The 13,716-nt window shown below is 33.9% G+C and overlaps 1 protein-coding gene across 1 annotated transcript in view; it reads right to left on the minus strand.

Annotated features, from left to right (window-relative positions):
- The window catches only part of LOC114337495 (otoferlin-like), a 147,478-nt gene that overhangs the window by 114,645 nt on the left and 19,117 nt on the right, over positions 1–13,716 (minus strand). The window contains exons 8-10 of the mRNA XM_050660784.1: positions 6,324–6,524; positions 5,797–5,904; positions 5,586–5,738 (exon numbers count right to left, since the gene is read on the minus strand). Of these exons, the coding sequence (XP_050516741.1) occupies positions 5,586–5,738; positions 5,797–5,904; positions 6,324–6,524 (462 nt within the window). The remainder of the gene's footprint in view (positions 1–5,585; positions 5,739–5,796; positions 5,905–6,323; positions 6,525–13,716) is intronic.

Below are 13,716 nucleotides of genomic sequence, written 5' to 3' on the forward strand. Positions count from 1 at the left end.
AAAGTTTCTAACAGAATTACATCCATATTATACCGACAAAAGAATGAAAAACAAAAGCACCAGATTAAGGAAAAAACTTGGCAAATACATTGGTTTAAAAACTTCATTCTCGGGAGAAGACTCCGACTCGTCTATAAGCTCTTCTAAAGAATAATTAAATTCACTTCTCTACTTCAATGGAACTTAAATGGGTTCTATACCCATTTCGAAAAACTTAAACATATTATCTCTGAAACCCACCCATCTATTATCTGCCTACAGGAAACAAATTTCAAAAATTCAAGCCACGTATATAACTTTCGTAATTATTCATGTTTCTACAAAAACAGATTAAACCAAAATATTGCCAGTGGAGGAGTAGCAATTTACGTAGATGAAAAATTCATGAGCACACAGTTAACAGTGACTTCAAATAATATTGAATTAATAGCTATCTCAATAAATATACCTCAAAAGATTTATATATGTAATATGTATATCCCACCAAATCAATCCATATCCCAAGAAGATTTAATAGCTATTATGGAACAAATTCCTTCACCTAGAATTATCGTCGGAGATCTTAACGGCCACAATCCGATGTGGGGCTCCATAAAACTCAACTCGAAAGGTCGTATTATAGAAGACATAATAACATCCCAAAATCTGAATCTACTTAACGACGGAAGACCAACCAGATTCAACATCCAAAATGGCACAACATCGGCAATTGATATTTCTCTGTGTGACCCAATTTTGTCCACCCCATTAACATGGGACGTACTACCCTATTTATACGGTAGTGACCACTACCCCATTATAATTTCTTTAACACATCAGAGCACAATAAATATTGAGTCATCTATCATAAAGTGGAATATTAAAAACGCTGATTGGACTAACTTTACCAAACAAATTGAACAGGACATTAACCAAACCAACTTCACATCATCAAACGACATAGACAAATTTTTAAGTACATTTTTACAAATGATCACTAATGCCGCCATGACATATGTAGGAAAAACAAAAATATTAAAGAAACATAAGCCTCTTCCATGGTGGACACCTGAATGCAGCCAAGCTACGAGAGAGTATAAGAAAGCTTTCAATAAACTAAAGCGTCACAAAACAGACGAAAACACAACGGAATACAAAAAACGACGAGCTGAGGCAAGATACATTCTAAAAAAGAATAGAAAAGAATCCTGGAAAAAATTCATCTCATCTCTAAATACCTCTTCAACAATAAGTACAGTTTGGAGAAACTTAAGAAAAATCTCTGGTAAAAGCCAACCATATAAAATTCCTTTTCTAGCAAAAAATAACAAAATAATTAGAGATAGAAAAGAAATCGTAGATATGTTAGCAGACCAATACGAGTTAAATTCCAGTGATGAAAATTATACTGACGATTTCAAAATGCATAAAAACAACGTAGAAAAAAACATACTGGGATTTGACGAACATGAGATTCACAACCTTAACGTTCCTTTTTCCTTAATAGAACTTGCCGAAGCCTTAAACTCTTCGAAAGATGCAAGCCCGGGACCAGACGGTATTCCCCTAGCATTTCTACTACATCTTCCAGACAATGGGAACAATTTATTATTAGACCTTTATAATTCAATCTGGAGTAACCAGGTTTTCCCTTCAACCTGGTCCGAAGCAATAATACTACCTCTTCTCAAACCTGATAAATCCCGGACATCACCAGAATCATATCGACCAATATCTTTAACCAATATTATATGTAAAGTGCTAGAGAAAATGATAAATAAAAGACTGAGATGGTATTTAGAACAACAAAAACTTCTTATCCCACAGCAAAGCGGATTTAGGCAAAATCGATCCACTGTAGACAACTTAATAGACTTAGTGTCAGGCATACATGAAGCATTTGCAAATAAGCAAAATTGTATCGCAGTCTTCTTTGATATTAATAAAGCTTACGATACTGTGTGGCGATTCAATATCATAACGAAATTGCATAATTGGAATATCAGAGGAAATATGTTAAAATTTATATCAAATTTTCTTCAATCTCGCAGCTTCATAGTTCGATCAGACAACGTTAACTCAGATAAAAAAGTTCAAAAAACGGAGTACCACAAGGATCAGTTATAAGCTCAACCCTTTTCCTAATAGCCATAAACGATATACTTCAACAATGCTCACCAATTGTCAAAGGAAGACTATACGCTGATGACTTAGTTTTATTTGCCAAAGGAAAAAACTCTGCATCTATACAAAAACATTTACAACAAACAATCAATCAGTTAGAAACATGGTCTAGGTCTATCGGATTACAATTCTCACCGACAAAAACTAAATGTATTCTATTCACAAGAAAACATAACACTCGAACTCCGCATCTGAAGCTATATAACCAAACCCTTAGTTTCACAAATAATGTCCGATTTTTAGGTATGGTTTTCGATCAAAAGTTATCATGGAAAAAACATACAGAAGAACTTAAAAAATCATGCCAAGCAGGATTAAATGTTATGAAAACTATTTCCAGCAAAAACTGGGGAGCAGATCAAAATACACTATTACACGTATATAAATCTTTAGTCAGATCCAAACTCGACTATAGTACGATAGTTTATTCATCAAGCAAAATGTCAGTATTGAAAACCTTAGAAACTGTTCAAAACGCGGCTCTACGAATAGCTACAGGTGCGTTTCGAACGACACCAGTTGAAAGTTTACAATGCTTAACAGGAGAACCACCCCTAAGTTTACGATGCAAATATCTTTCTCTCTCATATGCTTCTAAAATAGCCAGTAATAAAGAACACCCTACTTATACCAATACATTCACAGATCGATTTCAAGGCACTTTCTCTGCAACAAGATTAGATCCACCATTTTACGAAAGAATTAGGAGAAACCTTCATGACCTACATCTTCAATTTCCTGAAATTATCCCAACAAATTTCCCAACTTCTCCACCCTGGTTAATACCAATTCCCAAAATTAATACTAACCTTAGTATATACAAAAAAAGTGAGACCATAACAGACCTAATCAAACAATCATTCTTAAAAGAAATGGAAACCTTTAAAAATCACTACAAGATATACACTGACGCATCCAAATCATCAGACGGTGTTGGTGCAGCCATCCTCACACCCAATACATCATTAAAATTTAAATTCAAGCCTATTACGTCGTCATTCACTGCAGAGTTGTATGCAATATTACAAGCACTGATCCACATAAAAGAGTCGAAACAATCCCCGTCTCTCATAATAACCGATTCACTCAGCTCACTTAACATTATCAAACGTCTTTACACCAATAATCCAATCGCCTTACATATCCAATCAGAAATAGCGATCCTAAATAAAAATAAGATCACTGTCGACTTTATGTTTGTCCCATCACACTCAGGTATACAAGGAAATGAGGAAGTAGATCTACTAGCCCGTTCAGCATCCCTCAGCCAGGACTCCATCCTTATTAACGAGGTTTCTTCCGATGACCTGAAGTCAGAAATAAAATATAAAGTGTTTAGTGCGTGGCAAAATAAATGGAGTGCGTCGCAAAATAAACTCAAGGAAATCAAACAATCAGTGAAACCGTGGCTGCAAATAATAGCGAACAGACCCGACCAAGTGAAAATAACACGTTTACGGCTGGGACACAGCAACCTAACACAAACATCTCTTTACGCGAACTGTACCGCCTATGTGTGAAAACTGTGAAACAACACTCTCCCTGAAACATATATTAACTGAGTGCAAAACATATGAAACAATAAGAAAGAAGTATACCATCCCAATGAATATAAAGGAAGCCTTAGGAGTAAACATGAATGTTAAAAACACAATAAATTATCTTAAAGACTCTGGACTGTATCACCTATTGTAATTTTTATTAACTTTACTTTTGTTATATTTTTTAGATCGCTAATAACCCCTGTGGTTACAGCGTAAATAAATAAAAAAAAAAAAAAAAATTAAAAATCAATAAAAATTGCAAATTTAACAAATGAAAATCGCAATTAAAAAAAAAGCGCACAATATTTTTGGTTACATTTCAGTAGAAGTTATTCCTGGCTTCGTCCTTTACAACACCTGATAGGTTTCAAAAATTCCTGAATTATATCCTGAAATCGACCTAATTTTCACCCACAGCCTGGGGTAGTAATTAAGGCACCTCTTCCTAACAGGAAGACCAGTATATCTAGAGACTTTAGAAATAGAAAACGCAGATATGTAAAATTGCGACTTCGTCATCATCCAGCCTTCTGCATCCAAAGTTGAACATGGCCTCCCCTAATTTCTTCAAGTTTTGTCGGTCTTCGGCATCCTGCAACCAATTCCCAGCAATCCTTTTGACGTCGTCTATATATCGTGTAGGTGGTCTACCTCTACTTCTTCTGTCTACTCTTGGTCTCCACACTGTAAGTATTCTGTCTACTCTTTCATTCTGGCTACATGGCCCGCCCAATTCCACGTCATGCTACTCTCTACGATATCTGTGACGCCTGTCCTTCTTCTGATTTCTTCGTTTTTGACCCTGTCTCTAAGAGTCAGTCCAAATAGTGGCCATTCCATTCTTCTTTGGGCCAGTCCAAGTTTGGTTGCTGTGGCCTGGGTTAACGATAATATTTCATGACTGAAAGCACACATTGGTCGAACGTCTTCTTTTTCAAATAATTTGGCATGTTGCTCTTGAAGATGTCTGATAGAGTTCCATCTGCGAATCGTAGATGGAACGTCTGATAGAGTTCTGCGAATCGTAGGTGGGAGAGCCTTTCGCCGTCGACATTTATTCCTTTGGCGTCCCACTCAATTGCGACCTCACATAGGTATAAAACCAAAGAGTATTTCTTGTTATGTTGGTCTGTTGATGTGACTGTTTTGCATTCAAATCTTGTTTTTTTAGCTCTTTCCTTTTCATCAGTTTAATTTAATAGCTCATCCAAGAAACTTTTTTATTTGAACAGTACAGGATCAGTCTACTTGATAGTATTCCTTTACTACTTACTTTACTCTGCCTTACTTGTCCGTAGAAATAATGAATTTAGTTATTTTAGAACTTGTTTTTAATCTCAATTTCTCTTTTATTGCGCTGTTTTTTTTAGGATTCTGCACCTTTCGGTAAACTCACTTTGTTTTTGTCTATAGTCTCGTTTGTCTTCATTCATATTCATGATTGAATAATATTCTTAGCTTGCTTTGAATTGTGTAACATTCATTTGTTAATCGGATTAAAAGTTACACTTTTGAAGTGTAACGTGTTCTCTTTGCTGCTGTATGGAGTGAAGACATGGACGTTAAAGAAACAGACCGCTGATAGATTGGAGGCTTTCGAAATATCGGCTTACAGAAGAATGCTTAGAATAAGCTAGGTAGAGATAGTTACAAACGATGTGATATTGGAAAGAACAAGAAAACAAAAAGAAGTTCTAAACACTATCAAAATTAGACAGTTGCAATATTTGGGTGATTAAAGAAGAAGGGATTATCAATGTAAAAAGAAATATAGTGTAGATGCATGATACAAATCAGAAAAGGCAAATTGGTCTACAACCAATTGCGACCATAGCTAAAACTGCGTTAGATCTAACGAAATTATTAATGTACACTTACATAAAAACAAATCGTTTGTTTTTGACCACAGTGTTGTCCTTTCTCCTCATCTATTGGTGAATACATGATATCCCTTACCAAAATTTTAGTGTAAGCAACTTTCTTCTTTCCATGTACCAACCAGAGAATGACGTGGGGCCAACAATCTTGAATCTAGAACGGAAAATGATTCTCTACAAAAAAACTAAAGTTAATATGATTAGTAACCTACATCTTCTACTAAACCATTTATTTTAGTCCATATGTATTTGAGTTTACGAAAATTTTTCTTATATGAATATTTGTCACCTATTTTCTTGACATTTATTAGTATATTTGCCTAGAAGAGAAATTATTGATATAGGTATATTTAATTTGTGAAATTGAAACATAGTAGAGATCTAAGAATGTATCTAAGGATAATATTGTTGCGCTGCTACGTTTTTACAACTTTGCTGTACGGATCTGAGGCTTGAACATTGAAGCAATTACAAATTGTAGGCTTGTGTTATCAAAGAATCCTACGAATATCATGGGTAGACAAAATTAGCAATATTGAAGTCCGTGATATGGTTAATAATAGGAAAGAAATTATACAGACACTTAAGAGGCTTGATTATTTGAATATAAAAGAGGCAGACTCTTAAGATCATGGAGGAATAAGGTAGACGAACTTATGGACAGACGATACCTTAGAGATAGAGAATGGCAAGGTACACAGAACTGGAAACGTTGGATGAAAGGAGGATAGATACAAACCATTTCTCGGATACACATCTTTCTTCGCTCGATGTCCAATGTTGTATTGTAAGTTACTTTGTAGGAACCAACAATATCTATGTACTTTCTTCCACTTGATTCAACAAAATTTTTTGCATCTAAGAGTTTCCTAATAATCATACCGTAGGTCTCAACATTCCCATTTGTAAGAAGCTCCTCTATTTCGTCTAATTTTCTTCCCTGCCAAGTTAAAGTTAAACAGTTTAATTATTGGTGCTGTATATTTCAGTTGTTTTTGAAATGAACAACCTCAAAAATTATAAAAGAATATCAAAAAGAAATATGGGTGACTCTGAAGTATAATGATACAAGAATAAAAAACCGCTAAACGCCGTAAAAATGAGTGGCGCATACAATATTCCAGCTAAAAAAGAGCTAATATGAATATTACGTGGCGCGACAATGTATTTTCATTTTGATGCAAAACAAAATTCTAGTTTCATTTTAAACGATTTTTTCATAATACTTTTCCAATTTGAAGTTAAACGGGCCACAAAAGAGTAACTTTGATACAGTTTGAATTTTTAAACTATTTTGTGGCGCGTTTACTTTAAATTTAGCAAATATTATGAAAAAATCTTTTAAAATAAAACTAGAATTTTGTTTTGCATCAAAATGAAAATACATTTTCGCGCCACGTAATATTCATATCAGATCTATTGTAGCTGGAATATTGTATGTGCCACTCATTTTTAGGGCTCTTAGCGGTTTTTTATACTTGTGTCAAAAGTTTTTTAAAGCTATTTATAAATTAAATGTATAAAGTTGAATGCAATGTTTCTCGATTAGACGTTAAGCTTTATAAATGGTCGCCTTTGTCGCATTATCTCCCAAATTATCCATCGAATGTACACTAGATTTTTTTCTATTCGAAATAGATTGAAAAAAATATTGGGGTGGCCGGTAGATGAACTCGGATTGCCCGTTGCCAGATGAAATTAGCGTCGTAACCACTACAACTACATAAACCATTTAGGGAATAATCGTTAATTGGATTATACTTTTGTAGCTTAATAACTTCTAAACGGCTTAACCGATTTTGTTCACTAAACATGAGTTTGAAACGTATTGACAAGTAATATCTTACGCATCTAAGGTCAAGTATGATAACTGAAGCTATTACAGGAATTATTGAGCTTGAAAACCGTTTTTCCATAAGAAATAGATTTGATCATACTTATTAAGCCTATAACTTAAAAATTCGAATTTTTCCGGATATAAGGTATACACCGTTAGATTCCTCCAGAGTCCTTCTACAAACGCTTAGTTATTGGCGTAATTCGTAGGTTGAAATTTTGAGTAATTGTCGAAAAACCAAAATTTTCAAAGTTTACTTTTTCAGTTTTTCGGCTATACTGAGCCATGCGTATGTCTGATCCTGACAGCTGGACTGTCAGGATCAGACATGGGGGGGGGGGGTATGGTTTGAAATCAACATATCAAGCACATTTTTGTGAATTTTTTTCGAAGCTATGGTACAATTATTTTGTTTTTGAAGTTATACTTCTTTACGGGCGTAATGACGGTGAAATTTTATATGGGAAAACCTAGCGACCGGGCGCATGCGCATTATAACTTTGTTCTGATTGGATGTTCAAATGACATGACAAAAATTATCCAATATGGCAGCTGTGGCACAGCTGTGGGACTGTGCATGGTTTGGTTATAATGTATGCTTGTTGCGTTTTAAAATTTGTAGGAAGAGAAACAACAAACAAAAAGTTAGTTAATGGTTATACTGCCTTTTTAAATAGTTTTCATATTATATTTTTGGACTTATTTACATAGAAGAGATGATTGTTGCATGCCAATGTGAAAGCTCATCAAACTGTGCCTAGTATGAGTGCCGCAGATCTCGCTTATTCAAAGCTAAAGAATCTTTCACTGGTAAGTGTTTTATAAATAGTTGATCAAATTTTGTTATGATATTTTAACATAGCCACTTTGCACGACGCAAGTGATTGCGAAATTTATTAGTCGTTATACGGGCTCCGATACCTACCTTGAACCTACCAAAATACATAAGTAGTATGTAATGCTTTTATTTACATAATTTGATTACCATCAAAATTTCTATCAATATTCACCTAATATATTGTCTTCTTACTCTATGTTTTGTTGTATTTTTTCAATTCTAAATCATTTCAATTCAAAATCAAAATAATTTGATTTACAAAGTTAAAAATGTCAAAAGGTTAATTTGTTTAGTTAGACGATCTTCGCACATAATGACAAGCTGTCTCTGTGGCGAAGTTTTAATGCGGGTGAATCCCAATACAACGTAAATACCAAGCCGTGTGGTAAGTTGGTTCGAATCCCAATAGAAACTTTTATTTTTTTATTTTTTTTTTTATACATTTTATGATTGTAAGTATATTTATTATATAATTTTATTTTCAGAAAATACGTATTTAGTTAAAAATTTTTCCGACAATTAATGTTCAGAAATCATTTGTGGCATTTTTAATGTGATTTTTGGCACTGTTTTAATAAAAATGTTTGAGAAGTAGTAAGTATAAATTAATTTAATATTTAAATAAAATATAAATAAAAAGTATATTAATTTCGTTTATAATCATATAATCATATAATAGAAGTATAACTTCTTACGTGCGTACAAAGTACACACACATTCTTTTTAAATTAAATAAACATATTAAGTACAATTCAAAGAATATTTAGAAAAAAATTTAATCCAAAATATTGAAAAGTAAGCCATTGGTGACAAATTTTAACATGCAGCTCACAACAAAATGGATTTTGCGGTGGACATCAGAACTCGTCACTAGATCATACGAAACAAAAAATTTAAAAAGATTTAATTAGCTTATGAGATTCACAAGGTCACAACGTCGAGTTTTTTTTATTTTTAATGATTTTTTAATTTTTGGTATCACTCAGAAATAAAAAAAATGAAATTTTTGGTAAAAATTTTGTGAAAATCAACAGATTTATTATTGTTGAACAAAAAATAAGCAAAAAAAAAGAACATCTCGACGTTGTTACCTCATAAAATGTCTCAATAAAATCTGTGCAAAATATCAGGTAGATCGGCCGAGTAGTTTTTCAGTTACAATGTCCACCGCATTTGAAAAAGCAGTTTTGAGAAAAATGCGTTTAAAGTTTTGACAACTGCGTCTTCATCTCCTTATTTGTCTGCCAGATCGTAAAGTAATGCACATTGGAATATGTTTTTGAATCGAGGAGTAATCTACAAAAGAGAAGGCGAACAGTTGTTTAACGTTTCTCACTACGCTCAAGCGTGCTGGCGCGAAGTCGCGGCAAAGAGAGTCGAAGGTAGAGATATTCAACATGCTGTATCTCTGGTAATTTTACTCCGATTATTTTGAAATTTTCGAAGAATATTCTTGAAAGTATGTACTTTTATTTGAACAGTAAAAAAATTTAATATTTCAAACCATACCCCCCTTAAAGAGAAATTACATATATGACAAAGTTTTAAGCAAAAGCTCAAAAGATATCCCAACATAACAGAAGATTATGTCAGCTCTGAAAGAAATAAAAACAATATATGGCCTAGTGAGAACAATAGTGACGAAACTTCAAAATGAACATTTAGAGATAATCGTATTTGAAGTTTTGATGAAACTGCTAAACAGTATAACTGACTTATAGGTAATCATTTTGCAAATTTTTTCTAATAATGTGCTTTCTAGATATGTAAACCAATTAGTAGAAGTAATTTTATTTGAAGAAAAGATGGATATTGTATTTATTTTTGATTTTTTTTCTGCGTAACGCCATTATTGCATTATCGAAGATGTTTAATCTGATGTTTCGCCACTATACTTTAATACTACTATACTACAACAGTTTAGTTTCTGTTTTAAATAATTAAAAAATTTACTTTTAAAAATAAATTAAATGTATCAAATAAAGTATTTTATTGTACACACCAGTTATGCGCAAAATGAAACTAAAGTACAATAGAAAAATAACAAAATAAGATCTTAAGTAATAATTATGAAAACGATAAACATGATAAAAGATAAAAAGTAAGCAAAAGAACTATGAATAGTAAAATTAAATTCATCATTTCACTCACCTATGTTTCGTATTTCAAACTACTAAAGAAATGATTGTGGGTAGAAGGAATTGATTTATTTTGTAAGACTTCTTTTTAGAAATGAATATTGGTTCTCGATAGTGTGGAATTAAAAAATACTGATCCAAAGTGGATAGACGCTTTCTTCATTTGCTATTTCTAAGTAGTGTTGCCCAAGTGCAAGACCAAGACGAGACTTAGAGAGTCTTGGTCTTGGTCTTGCGACAGTACACCTGGTCTTGGTCTTGGTCTTGGTATTGCGCTCCAGGTCTTGGTCTTGGTCTTGGTCTTGCAGCAAGAGTCTTGCAAGTCTCGCAGTTGCCCATTAGCCTATTACATATCTTAGAACTAGAACAACGTAACAGAGTAATTCAATTTTAAGCTTTAATATCACAGCCGTAGTAAAGACCAACCAAATTAATAAATATCTAAACAACTGACACCGTGTGGGGTTTGAACCTACGATCTAAGCGATCCGTGTCTATATTCCAACTAACCGAAGTTTATTAGGAACTTACGTATTTTTTCGAGTATTTGCCATTGACAATGTGTGTGATTTGAAAAGAATTCAATTCAGTGACAGATGTGCACAATATGAAGGGTCAGAGGGAAAAAGGATAAATGTAAATTTTTGGTCATTTTGAGATTGTTGTGCAATCTGTTAGCTTAGAAAGGGTACTATCAACCTGTGAATGGACAAGGGGACATAAATATGAATATCGTCTTAAAATCATGTCACAAGATTGGACGCAAGGGGTAAAAACAATGAATATGTAACTTTATTTCTCATTTTACCGAAAATGCTTGGAGATAGACATTCATCGTTCTTTCCCCTGGCCCTTCATATGTTAACGCCAGTTCTCATTTTGGTACCGAATACCAAACCGTGAATAATACACTTCTCCAAGAAATTAAGGCACCTCCTTAAAAATGGAATGGGTCATTTTTGATGTCTCGAATTTCCTAAACCTGTTGTCTGATTTAAGTGATTTTTAATATTATATAGCCTTATTCGTTAACAATATCGCTGTAATAATATTGTTGCTAGAAGTTAAATTGTCGTTGTATAGGTACCCGATAACTTATCGGTACTAATGAGTATACCAATCAAACTGTGTTTTTTTCTCAAAGTAAGCATCATCCTGTGGAATATTCTAGCATTTATAAAATACTGAAATTAAGACCCAATTACGGTCTGATATTTTTTTAACATTTTGTTTTTTCATTCGATTATGTTGGATAACAGTAAAGTTAGGTATTTTAACAACTAGCCATGTTTTTTATCAACACAGGGTGTTTTTAAATAAGTATGGTAAATTTTAAGGAGTAATTCTAAACAAACGGGTCATGTTACCCGTATGCGCGCCAATGGTGAATATTAAATTCTTAATTGTATGTCAAAATGCGTAATAACTACCTCTTAAAACCCACCAAATTTCATTTGCATATCTCAACCGGTTTTAGAGCAATAAATCGTCAGTTTGTAAGAAAAATTTTAACACCCGCTATTTCGGAAACGAAGCATTTGCGAACATACACTTATAAAGCAAACTGTCAAATTATTTTTCGGGCAGAATTACCCCTTAAAGTTTGCCATACTTATTTAAAAACACCCTGTATTGATGAAAAACATCGCTAGTTAAAAAAGTACCTAACTTTTTATTATCCAACATAAGCCAATGAATCAAAAAAACAAAATGTTAAGAAAAGATGAGGCTATAGTTGGGTTTTAATTTCAATATTTTATAAATGCTAGAATATTTCACAGGGTGATGCGAACTTTGAGAAAAAAAATACAGTTTGATTGGTACACCAGGTGTACAATGACAAATTTACCTGTCTAGAAACAATATTATTACAGCGATATTTATACAGAACAAGGCTATATTATTATCAAACATTAAAATCAAATAAATAAAAAATCAAATTATCAACCACTTAAATCGAACAAGTTTAGGAAATTCGAGAGACCAAAAATGACCCGTTTCTTGGAATAGTGTATAGCAGCGGTTCTCAATCTGTGGTACATGTACCGCTGGTGGTACATATCATTATTTGCGGTGGTACACAAAACGCAAAACTGTCAAAATCACCACTATTACAGTTAATTAGATTACCTATCTAGATAGGTAGTTATTTCAGTTAGGTGGTACCAAAAATATTAAAAAGTATTTTGTGGTACATGACTCAAAAAGATTAAGAACCACTGGTGTATAGCAACCAACGAGCATAACAAAAGAACAGTGAGTCGATTGATAAAACAAATGACCAGTTGAATTTAACTACCTACAGAAAAAAACTGCTATAAATGTCCTTTTGTTTTCCATGTATTTCACTGTAAATATTTCTTTGTTGAATGCCTCGTAGACTAAATATTTGGGTATGTATTTGGTTACGTCGGTCTTGACGGTCCGACGGCCGTCGGTCTTGACGGTCCAGTTAGCTGGGGCTCAGTCGATCGACAAGTTTAGTGGATTTGCGATTTGCGGTCGCTGGTTCGAGCCTCAGCTAGGTCATGAAATTTATAAAAGGCCAACGCCGTAGTATAAAACTCAATAGAGTCTACGGCTTGGTCTGGAATAAACTGGCGTCTGATCGACCTATGGAGGAGCGGTACGGGAAGGGATAAGGGCTTCCGGCTTGGTGATCTCCTCCATAGATCCCTACCGAAGGGCGTTGACGCCTAAGAACGGTGTATACATACATGTATTTGGTTACACGGTATAGACGGCACGGCATTATCTGTTATAGTCTGCCTCCTATCGTAATCACACCCAGCAGAAAAAATATACATAATAGTCTTATTATTCTTTATATCGATATGATTTTTATGTTTAAATTCCTACAAAACTAATTAAGGCCGGCCGTTGTATGAAAGAGAGGTCCCCAAATGCCGGCGCAACAGAGAGAAAAGATTCTTTCCCGAGAGATGCTGCCTCTATCGGAGAAATAACGCAATAGATATCTAAGCGAGGCCGCAAACGGCAGAATTTTTAGTGAGTCGATAGTTTAGTTAAGTACAGAGAGTATGCAGGTGCGGCCTCGCTAAGATGACTCGAAATCGTTTTATATATCAGGTGCGAACTTTTAATTTTTTAGTAGGCGGTTTAAGGACGGGGTCTCGCTGAAAATTTTACTTGGATAAATACTGTGCTCGTATCTCGTGGTAAAATCTAAACCAAAAGTATTGGAGAAATCTATTTTAGTCCATGTGGTGAGACCGCTCCCGTCTGGGAAAATTTCTGATTCGGTTTCTTTGTGGATTCCTATTCAAACATGTCCCCTCTAAACAAATCTGAAGGGTGC

This window comes from Diabrotica virgifera, chromosome 9 (assembly GCF_917563875.1).
Source record: "Diabrotica virgifera virgifera chromosome 9, PGI_DIABVI_V3a".
Taxonomy (NCBI): domain Eukaryota; kingdom Metazoa; phylum Arthropoda; class Insecta; order Coleoptera; family Chrysomelidae; genus Diabrotica; species Diabrotica virgifera.